The sequence below is a fragment of the Mandrillus leucophaeus genome, unplaced genomic scaffold, assembly GCF_000951045.1.
Source record: "Mandrillus leucophaeus isolate KB7577 unplaced genomic scaffold, Mleu.le_1.0 Scaffold56, whole genome shotgun sequence".
NCBI classification, from domain to species: Eukaryota; Metazoa; Chordata; class Mammalia; order Primates; family Cercopithecidae; genus Mandrillus; species Mandrillus leucophaeus.
The window spans coordinates 6,643,332-6,655,172 of record NW_012106030.1 but is presented as its reverse complement, the minus strand read 5'-3'; the positions used below and the strand labels follow the sequence as shown (position 1 = coordinate 6,655,172).

Genomic DNA, 11,841 nt, shown 5'->3' with positions numbered 1-11,841 from the left:
GCGAAATTCTATCTCAAAAAAAAAAAAAAAAAAAGAGAATTTAATAAATTTTGTGGTCCAAATAAGTTATGAGTTTTTTAAAAAAACATAAATTGCACTCTGCTCTCCAATGGACTCAATACAACTGTCTGCCTCCTGGCCAGCCCTCAAAGCTGTCCAGGAATCTCTTTCAGGGTTTCCCATTCTCTTCTATTCTTCCTCCCATCTCCCCGCTGGCTGGAGAACCTTACTTGATAACTGGTGCCAGAGGACCAAAAGTCTCTTCATGAGTGCACAGCATGTCCTGGGTGACATTGCTCAGCAGGGTGGGCTCAAAGAAATTTTTTCCAAGATGGTGTCGTTTTCCGCCTGTCACAATGGTGGCACCTTTAGAAACGGCATCATTCACCTGTTTCTCCACCTGCGTGATGAGGAAGAAAAAAAGCTTTCTACATGATACAATCTTTCAGAATGTTTAAACTGCAGAAAACTTTAACTACTTCTATCTTTCATCTTTTTTAAAAATGTAGGTTAACAATAAAGTATGCTGGTTTCCTTTTGTAGAAGGAACCACATTTGCACAGATTCAGAAGCAAGAGTGCCACCTTCATCCTTGCTCTTTGATATCTTCTAGCTGTTTGATCTTCCTATTTGTTGAATGGTCTAATATATCTTCACTTCTTTCTAGGCCTGTGGCTCAGCTGTTTGCTGGCGTTTGCTTTCATTGCGTTCTGAGGTTATTTCCAGCTTCTTGGATCCCATGTTGTCCTCTTTCCTGAACTGAGTTTTTGTTGCTTTCTGATATACACATTCTCCTCAAGTAGTTTGTTTGTTTATTTATTTATTTATTGATATGGAGTCTTGCTCCGTCACCCAGGCTGGAGTGCAGTTTCGTGATCTCAGCTCACTGCAACCTCCGCCTCCCAGGTTCAAGTGATTCTCCTGCCTCAGCCTCCCGAGTAGCTAGGATTATAGGCACCTGCCACCGCAGATAAATTAGGGAAGTGGAAGGAAATTTTTGCCCGGCTAATTTTTGTATTTTTAGAAGACACAGGGTTTCACCATCTTGGCCAGGCTGATCTCAAACTCCTGAACTCGTGATCCACCCACCTTGGCCTCCCAAACTGCTGGGATTACAGGAGTGAGCCACCAGGCCTGGCCAAATAGTTGTTTTAAAACAGATGCCCTGGATGTAGTCTAGTTTCTGAATTTTCATACACCACGTTTCTGGTGTTTTGTACTCCACCTGATTGATAATTTGCTTGAGTACAGAATTCTGATACAAAATAACTTTACTTCAGAACTTTGAGTGCACTTCTCCACTTCTAGTGTTGTTGAGGAAGTTTGAGCCAAAAATGGTTCTCACCCTTTTTCCTCTTGATAGCCTTTTCCTCTCCGAAATCTCCTAGGATTTCCTATGCTCTGATATTCTAAAATTTTAGCTATATATATATATGTATTTTTCATTCATCCTACTTGGTAATCAGTGAAATCTTTCAATCTGCAGAATAATTATTTTCCCCTAACTCTGCGAAGTTTCCATCTATTATTGACTTGGTAATGTCACTTCCTCCAACTTCCCAATTATTTCATTCTAGAACTCCTACTACTGGACAGGTATTAGTAGGAGTTCAGATTAGTTCTGATTTTTTTTTTTTTTTGGCATTTCTATTATATTTTTTGCCTCTCTATTGTTTGCTTTAAACTCCATAAGATATCCTAAATTTTATCGTCTACCTTCAGCTACTGAAGCTTGTGACAGGCATGTATGTAATTTCTACAGACTCTTGTTTTCATTGCTTCATTTCCTAGAACATATTTCTTATTAGCAGTTTACAGATGCACTATCTTCTCAAAACTCTTGCAGGACACTATGAGATTCTTAGAAAATTTCCTTCTAGTTCCCTAATTTATCTGCTGCCTTCAGGGACTGTTCTGTTTGTTTTTCCTGACCTTTCCTCTTATGTGCTGATGGTTTCCCCATCATGATCCTTGGTTGTTCATCTTTCTGAATGAAGGACTGAGTTGTCGAAACTAACCTGGTCGGCTGCTTCTCAGCTCCAGCAGTGTGTTTGGGGGACACACACACACAAGGACTGGGTTGATCAATTTGGGGATGTGTGGCATGAGTGGTGTTTGCTGTTTTAAGCTTGGGTTTATTCTAACGTGCAGGCTTCACATAAGGGCAGCTCCCTTCCCCAAAAGGCAAAGTCGAGAAAGCCCTACCCTGATGTACCTAGCCTCGTTCTTGAAGCTGTAGTCCGCCTAGATACCTACTATATTTCTTCAGAAAAACTGTCCTGCCCAGAACAAATGCCTCTGCTGTCTTGTGTGTCTTGGTGGTGGTCGTGGTGGGGAGAGATGGTGGGAATGACCCAGAAAATTGTGCAAAAGTAGAATCAACCAGCTTCATCTCCTCCCCTCTTCCTATTCCTACTTTCTACAGCCACCAATTCTAGAAAGGCTCTGCCATTTAAAATGGCACCAATTTCCTCTGCAGGGTTCCCCTGGGTAGATCCATCTATTATGACTTCTGTTAACACAATCCCTTTTGAGTTCCAGAAGTTCATTACAATCTTTGGTTCACTGGCATTGTTTTCCCTTCCATTTTTCACCTGAATTTTCTGTTTTGCTTTTGTTTCTGAGACAGTCTCACTTTGTTGCTCAGGCTGGGTGCCCTGGTGCGATCTCAGCTCACTGTAACCTCCGCCTCCTGGGTTCAAGCGATTCTCTTGCCTCAGCCTCCTGAGTAGCTGGGACTACAGGTGCTTGCCACCATGCCTGGCTAATTTTTTTTTTTTTTTTTTTGGTAGAGATGGTCAGGCTGGTCTCAAACTCCTGACCTTAAGTGACCCACCACTTCAGCTTCCCAAGTGCTGGGATTATAGGCATGAGCCACCACACTTGGCCCTCAGCTGAATTTTCTATAGAGTTTCAGGAAGGTAAATACAGGTGTGAATGCATTCTGTCTTCGAAAATCCATGCCCCCGCTGCAATGCTCTCATACTGCATCACCTGCAACTAATCCCCATTGGCTAGGATGACTTACTTTCTATGAATTTTATATTTTAAAAATAATTATACTTAACAGGGGTCTACCCCCTTGATCCCCAAATATAATCTGCTCTGCCCTTTTCTTGTCATATTAATGTGAGGTGCAGTGTTTTTTTCCTGGAACCCACTCTATGACAGTATGTACACTAAAGCCAACACTGAATTGTTTTTAAACAAGGTGGTTTCCACCAAATTTCTCTCCAGCGAAAAAGAAATTTTGGGGTTTGTTTGTCTGAAGTCCTAGCATACAGCACCATCTGGAGGACAATGTGTGTCTTCCCTTTGGGAAAAAAATCTCTAAGACAGAGTGGTTTCCCAACCTGGCTGCAAACTAGCATCATCCTGGGGCACTTAGAAAATGCCAATGTCTAGGCCTACTACACATAAATTAACACTCAGTCTTCTTGGATGGGTCCCAGGCAACTGTAGTTGATAAAGGCATGGTGTGAGTTAAGGACCACCACTCTAGGACTTGAACCATAGCTGGCCTAGACCCAAACTGCCTTCACTTGACAAGTGAATACCCCTGGTTTGTCCCCAAGGTCCAAAGTCACCTCTAAAATGCAGGTGGTTCCAATGTAAATTTTAATGTATTTTCTTTATCTAGAGTAATCCCAAGACAGTAACTAGAAATTTATCAGAGCTCGGTCAAACCTCGATGCTTCCCTGGGTTTCCCAAGGCAATGGAGGTGGGTTCAGCTGAGTTGACTGCCCACGGGGTGGGGGCAGCCATGGAGTCAGGGCTTGGCTCTCAGGCTCTGAGGAGGTTGAGGAACATTGGTCGGGCTGTGTTTCCCATGATGAGTACTGACTTGGCTCTCACTTGCTTCTGGTTCTTCAGTTGCACCCAGGGGCTGGCTGTGCCTCCACTGTGTGTCTCCCTCTGGCCATCTCTCCTCCCTTCTTTCCCACACACTGTCTTCAGCTTCTGTTGTCTTCCTGATTTGAAATATTCCATTAAAACCATTTCTGGGCAGGTGCGGTGGCTCACGCCTGTAATCCCAGCACTTTGGGGGGCCGAGGCAGGTGGATCACCTGAGGTCAGGAGTTTGAGAGCAGCCTGGCCAACGTGGTAAAACCCCGGCTCTACTAAAAATACAAAAATTAGCCAGACGTGGTGGTGGGTGCCTGTAATCCCAGTTACTCGGGAGGCTGGGGCAGGAGAATTGATCGAACCCAGTGGGGCAGAGGTGCACTGAGTCAAGACTGCACCACCGTACTCTAGCCTGGGCAACAGAGTGAGACTCCATCTCAAAAAAAAAAAAAAAATACTGGATGTTTGATACTACAAGAAACTTCCTTGTGACTCCAAAATGAATTTTTTTAAACAGCAGAATAAGGAGAGAAGTTTCATAGAGCTAGTAGTGTGGATTATAACATTTTTTTAAACAAACAAATCTTTCCTAAAAGCAGTTTCCCTTCACTGTCTCTAAATCCTGAACATGGCATCTGTGATTCTGCACCCCTGGCTGGGATGCTTTCATCAAGGACTGTTCTCGACAGGGATTTTGTCATCAAGAGAAGAAAGAACAAGACAACGTCAGGATTACAGCTGAAATGCAAACCATCTGCAAACAAAGCCAGTCTTCCATTCCATAGGTGTTCCAACAGAGGAACGAACTTTGTCTCGAGATCCTAATTGCTGAGGCAGTGAGGGGCAGAATTGTCATCACTATAACAAAATTTAGGGAGGGCAGTAAAGACCTACAGCGACAGAATGCATGGGGACTTGGTGCAATGGCAGGGCTAGAGCAGCTCATGAGCAGATGACGCCCCCCCGATTCATGTAACTGGTAGGCAGAATTCACTTTTCTCAGGTTTCTCATTGTTTACAAAATAGGCTTGCCGGGCACTTTACCAAAATGACTTTTTTGTTTTCATTTTTTTTTTGCCTTTTAACGTAATTTTTTTTAGCTATTATTAATTTTTTATTTTAACCTTTGCGGCTTTTGTGTGAAAACATAGTTGAAAATTCCATTCTATTCCATGTATAGATGTAGATCTCTCATACTCTATACTCTAATCAGGGTAGTTAGCACATCTGTCACCTCAAACATCAATCATTTCTCTGTACTGGGAACGTTCAAGATCCACTCTTCGAATAATAGCTATTTGAAAATATACAAGACATTGTTGCTAATTACAGTCACCCTACAGTGCTATAGAACACCAGAGCTCATTCCTTCTGTCTAGCTCTAATATTCTGTCAACCAATCCCTTTCTATCTCCACCTCCCAGCCAAAGTGTTTTTGCTGATTAAGCTTTTGATATTGAAACCATGAAATTTACTTTCACAAGTAATATAATATACTTACCTTTTCTACTGCTTTTTCATTAATCAATGGGCCCTGAGTAGTTCCTTCCTCAAATCCATTACCTACATGCAGGTTCTTCTTCATGGCCTCAGCAAATGCCTTCACAAAGGCATCGTGGATGCCCCTTTGCACCAAGAATCGGTTTGAGCAAACACAAGTCTGGACAGGAGACAAAAACAAACCCACACAGTCTGTCAGAAGCTGCAGACCTGACCAGTGAATGTGTGGCTACTACCGCCTCTCTGTGAAAACACTTCCCTCGGTGGCTGCCATGTGTTCAACCTGCCATTTTCCTCCTCACATGGGCTTAAAAGCACTGAGTCAGCGCATGTTCCCCTCCAATTCCCTCCACAGCTGCTATGCTACACAGCTGCTATGCATCAGTGATTAGTTGGCAATAAGTACCTGTAGACCAAAAAAAGAAAAAAAAAAGCCACCCAATCCATGTTTTTTTCAAATGCCTTTGTTTATTTTGTTTCCCCGGGGGGTGGGAAAAGAATCTGCAGTTCTCCTGGGAGACTGTGATGCTGCAGCCTCAGCAGAGGCTAAGAGGAATGTGGACCAACACCAACTTATAGTCTTTTCTTTTTCCGAGACAGGGTCTCGCTCTGTCGCCCAGGATGGAGTGCAGTAGTGGTGAGTTCACTGCAGCCTTGACCTCCAGGGCTCAAGTGATTCTTCTACCTCAGCCTCCCAAGTAGGTGGGACTATAAGCACTCGCCACCATGCCCAGCTAATTTTTTTTTTTTTTTTTTTTGAGACGGAGTCTCACTCTGTTGCCCACGCTAGAGTGCAGTGGCCGAATCTTGGCTCACTGCAAGCTCCGCCTCCTGGGTTTATGCCATTCTCCTGCCTCAGCCTCCCGAGTAGCTGGGACTACAGGCGCCCGCCACTTCGCCTGGCTAGTTTTTGTATTTTTTCAGTAGAGACGGGGTTTCACCGTGTTAGCCAGGATGGTCTTGATCTCCTGACCTCGTGATCCGCCCGTCTCGGCCTCCCAAAGTGCTGGGATTACAGGCTTGAGCCACCGTGCCCGGCCCCAGCTAATTTTTAAATTTTTTTTGGCTGGGCGCAGTGGCTCATGCCTGTAACCCCAGCACTTTGGGAGGCCGAGGTGGGTGGATCACGTAAGGTCAGGAGTTCGAGACTAGCCTGGTCAACATAGTGAAACCCGTCTCTACTAAAAATACAAAAATTAGCTGTAGTCCCAGCTACTCAGGAAGCTGAGGCAAGAAAATCTCTTGAACCCGGGAGGTGGAGGTTGCAGTGAGCTGACATTACGCCACTGCACTCCAGCCTGGGCAACAGAGTGAGACTCTGTTGCAAAATAAATAAATAAATAAATAAATAAATAAATAAATAAAATGAAAAATAAAAATGTAGAGACAGTCTCACTCTGTTGCCCAGGCTGATCTCCAACTCCTGGGCTCAAGTGATCCTCCTGCCTTGGCCTCCCAAAATGCTGGGATTACAGTTATGAGCCACCATACCTGTCCCCAAGTTGTAGCCTTATAGTGTTACTGATGGTAACATTTTGTGTTTATGAAGGAAAATATACCTATTTCTGACCAAACCAAGCTTATTCAGGTTATGTGGAAGGGAAAAACTTAATTACCAAAGGCCAAAGCAAGGATGAAAATTATTTGATAGAGAATATCACACAACATTTCATAGTTTTTTACAATATAACCTTTCGGGGATATTTACTCTGTTTCTAGAATGCATTTAAAATTACATACTGATGGTACTTTTAAGATGAAATGCTTAAGAATATTTAAGAAGGCAGGATCCTGGCAGCAGCTTGGATAGAACTGGAAGACAGGATCCTTGGCTCAGAGTCCCAGCTCCTCAGCAGATCTGACACTGTGGCCCGAATATGTCTGATCTCAAGTCACTTTTTCCTTCTAGAGTTTCATTTCCTCATCTGTAAAATGCAACGTTTGTAGAGCTGATAACTGTGAAAGTCCCTGACAGATCAAATATTCCAGGATTTCCTAGGAAGACATGAGCTCAGGTCTCTGGTCTCCCAGGACAGCCCCGTTACTCCTCCAAAACACTGCTGGCGTGGGCCTGTGCCCTGTACAGGGCACCTCTGATGCTCCCTCCATCTCGGGACAGCGAGGCCCCACTGGGTCATAGCAGGCAGCAGAGGTTTGAGTTTTTCCAGCCACCACCCTCCTCAACATTTTCTTACTTTCTTTCCCTTGGCCTCAGAGACCCCAATTGTTCAAGGCTGTTCTGTGTCTGAGGAGATGATTATATCCGTTCAGTAGAAAAGAGATCAATGAAAGAAAACTATAAAAATAACCAGATTAAAAGGGTAGGGGAAAGAAGAAAACAGAGAACAATTTGACTAAAGGACATCTGCTGTTTAGAAAATTCTTTGAAGCCAGGGACTGCAACTTATTTTGGGGGGGCCCCTCTGAGTCTAGTATAGTCCCTGGTTTAAAAAAAAAAAAAAAAAAGTCAGGCATATACTAAATATTTGCTGACAGAGTCAATGAATAAAGAATGAATAGTGGAAGGAACCCAAAAGTAGTTTCCTTCTGGGATTTAAGGCAGTAGAGGTGGTGGGATCTTTGTAACACACACACACACACACACACACACAAAACCTGAAATACTCTTCAGGACTCACCTGTCCAGTGTTCCTAAATTTAGATGCCAGGGCCCCTGCTACAGCCTGGTCCACGTTGGCACTGTCAAATACTATAAATGGAGCAAGGCCTCCCAGCTCCATGGAGACCCTTTTCACAGAGTTTGCTGCATGGTGCAACAGGATCTGTGAGCAGAGGAGAGAATGCTGTGAGCACAGAAATCCACTACCAGGATTGTTATAAGCCTTTGTTTAAAAAAATTACCAAACGGTGAAAAAAGCAAGGTGCACAGTGGTGTACATGGGATAACTCTTTGCATAAGAAAAGGGAGAAATGAGAATATGTATTTACATTTGCTTGTATTTGATAAAGAAACATTGGGAAGAGGCTGGGTGTGGTAGTGTGCACCTGTAATCCCAGCACTTTAAGAGGCTGACGTGGGAGGATTACTTGAGGCCAGGGGTTCTAGACCAGCCTGGGCAACATAGTGAGACTCCATTTCAAAAATTAAATAAATAAATAAATTGGTAAAATAAACGCTGAGACGACAAGACACAAAAAGTCATTACTTATAGAAAGAGGGAGGGAGTCAGCGTTGGGGTGAGGGTGAGACTTGTCATGGAGAACATTAATACTGTCTTAATTTTCGAACCATATAAGTAAGCGTATTATCTATCCAAAACAATTATATGATGGGCTTAAAAATCATAGAGATAAGGTAATAAAATCACCTAGAATCCCACAATCCATAGCTTACACTGATAACATTTTAAAGTACATCCATTTAGAATTTAGCCATGCAGGTTCATGTACATGTACATCTAAAAAAAAAAAAAAAAAAAACAGGATGGTATAATTATATAATTACACAGTTTTGTAACCTGCTTTATCTTCCTAATGAATCACATATTTGGGACGTCTACCTTAAAATTCTCATAACATTTTATACCTTGCTCCTTTAATGTAACATTATAATGTGAAGAGCCTCATATGTCAGCACATACGTTTCTGGAACTTTGTCTGTTTATTATTATTATCATCATCGAGATGGAGTCTCGCTCTGTTGCCCAGGCTGTAGTGCAGTTGTGCAATCTCCAGTTACTGCAACCTCCATCTTCTGGGTTCAAGCGATTCTTCTGCCTCAGCCTCTTGAGTGCTGGGATTACAGACATGTGCCACCACACTTGGCTAATTTTTGTATTTTTAGTAGAGATGGGGTTTTGTCATGTTGGCCAGGCTGGTCTTAAACTCCTGACCTCAAGTGATCTGTCTGCCTCAGCCTCCCAAAGTGCTGGGATTATAGGTGTGAGCCACTGTGCCCGGCCTAGAACATTCCTTTAGATGCATACATCGTATTCTACTGCATGGCTTTTCTGTAATTTATTTATTCAGGCCCCATCTGTTGGACATTTAGGTTGTTTCCATCCTTGCTGTTAAAAAAATGCTGTGGATTGCGCCACTGCACTCCAGCCTGGGCGACAGAGCAAGACTCTGTCTCAAAAAACAAACAAAACAAAACAAACGCTGAGATTATTCTGTCAGGATGAACATGTAGAATTGCTAGCTCAATGTATAAGTAAGTAAGGCTTTTGGTACATATAGCTATTCTAGTTTAAATATCCAGTAAGAGATTTCATAGCCTAAGAAGCTGCTCAGGGATGTTTAAATGATTAATTAAGGATAGTAGGTCTTTGTCTAGTCATGGCTGCAGGGAAGATGGGACCACACTTGAGACGGTTCGAGTGAAACAGACCGTGTTCACAAGCCCAAGGTGGCTCTAGCGTTGCCCCCCAAGTGTTGTACATTCTGAGGTCATGAGTTTTGTGACACGGTTCTTGATAAAAACACAGAATGGCTGGAAAGCTGGGCCTGTGTGGGTCCTGTGTATGCGTCCGTATGTTAATATTCCAGCTATCAAATGGTAGTAACAATCTTCTCTGAAACATTACTGTTCAACAAAGTAGTTCAAGTTTTAAGACTACACATATTTTTTATTGGATGCAACATAACCATTTAAAAATTTTTTTTATGTTTTTATCGTAAAATTTTTAAGAAATGTCATTGACTGTTCCTGGATTTGCTTCAGTGCAAAATGATTCTCACTGTTGCGTCACTCCATTTTGCCTCCACCTGGCCTTGAGCATAGGTCCTGTCTCTGGTGTCTGTCCCTCCACCTGCGCTGGCTCTGTGTCCTCTGACAGTGTCCTCTCCCCACTCAGTCTCTGCTTTTCCAGGCAGGCGGCTTGCCCTGGCCACTGGGTATGGCATAAACTCCTGTGATGTCTTAATGAATCTTTTCAGCTCCAGTTCCCATGGGCTGACCTCAGGGCCTCAGCTTCCAAAGACAGCATGTGATTGGCCCGGCCTACCTTTCTTTATCTTTTTTTTTTGAGTTTAGGAGCGGAAGTTTAATAGGCATAAGAGAGAGAAAGAAACAGAAAGGAAAACAGCTCTCTGTCTTCTCTAGTGAAGGAGAGGGGACTTCCGAGAGGAAAAGGCCCTGACCCAGCCCACCCTTCTATGCCAGGCTACTTGTCCTAGATCACTGGCCAGCCCACAATTTACGTTTCGCTCAAGTTAATGACCACTCATGGTTCAGTTCTCTGAACAGAGGAAGAGACGAGGTATCATGCGCTTTAAAACCTGGCTGCTGTCCTCTCAGTGGGGTCCTGGGAGGGGTGGCCCCCCTAGAAAGAAGCAAGGGCAGGGCAGGCATCCCTAGAACAGGCTCGCTGTATATCCCTCAGTTACAGGAAAAGGTTCTCCACCCCAGAACCAGCAGCTGAGCCACTAATCTCTGAAGACCAGCTCAGCAGAGGTGCTTGCTATATGCATTAATTATCCTTTTAGCTATATTTGTCACATTTCCCATTCAGTCACTTGAGGTCCATCACTGTCCTAGGTAAAGAGGAGCAGAGCTGGACTTGGCAGGGTCATGGCTGATATTTTCCTGGAGCCCTGTTAGATGAGGATAGTTTGCTGAGAAAACTGAGTTGCTGCCCTTCGCCCAGTATCCTGGGAATTTCTCTGGCTTGAACGACGAAGGATTTACAACCCTTTCTCCCAGGCTTCCCTCTTTTTTCTAACTACTTCGTAGTAACATTTGAATCCCTCTGCAGGTAAGTTTGCATTGTAAGACCCACTAATCAGGGCATAGCAGTGTATGGATCTAAAAATTCCCATTCCTATTATGAATGAATGGTAGGATTCCAAAGCACTACTCCCGGAGTATGAGTTTATAGCATGACAAAAGTGATTATGACTGGGAGGCATTAAAATTACATTATTCCAGCCGGGCACACTGGCTCACACCTATAATCCCAGCACTTTGGGAGGCCCCTAAGGAGGGAGGATCACTTGAGGCCAGGAGTTCCAGATGGGCCTGACCAACATGGCAAAACCCCATCTCTACAGAAAATACAAAAATTCGCCAGGCGTAGTGGCACATGCCTGTAATCCTAGCTACTCAAGAGTCTGAGGCATGAGAATCACTTGAACCCAGGAAGTGGAGGTTACAGTGAGCCAAGATCATGCCACTGCACTCCAGCCTGGGCAACAGGGCAACTGTCTCAAAAAAAAAAAAAAAAAAAATTAAATTATTCCCTCATGCTTCTCATGGTTTCTAAAATGACCACAGATGCACAAAATCTTTGAAATTAGACTTTTTAATTTTTATTATTTTTTGAGGCAGGGTCTCACTCCTATTGCCCAGGCTGGAGTGCAGTGACATGATCACAACTCACTGCAGCCTCGACCTCCTAGGCTCAGGTGATCCTCTCACCTCAGCCTCCCAAGTAGCTGGGACTACAGGTGTGTGCCACTAAGCCCAGCTAATTTTTTTTTCTGTAGAGACAGGGTTTCACCATGTTGTCTAGGTTAGTCTCGAACTCCTTGGG

General features: G+C 43.6%; 1 protein-coding gene across 2 annotated transcripts in view; it reads right to left on the bottom strand.

The window, feature by feature from the left end:
- ALDH5A1 (aldehyde dehydrogenase 5 family, member A1) overlaps positions 1-11,841 on the bottom strand; it is a 33,850-nt gene that overhangs the window by 6,648 nt on the left and 15,361 nt on the right. For both annotated transcript variants that reach the window (XM_011998176.1, XM_011998177.1), the window contains exons 6-8: positions 7,987-8,130; positions 5,349-5,507; positions 231-400 (exon numbers count right to left, since the gene is read on the bottom strand). In XM_011998176.1, coding sequence (XP_011853566.1) covers positions 231-400; positions 5,349-5,507; positions 7,987-8,130 — 473 coding nt within the window. The remainder of the gene's footprint in view (positions 1-230; positions 401-5,348; positions 5,508-7,986; positions 8,131-11,841) is intronic.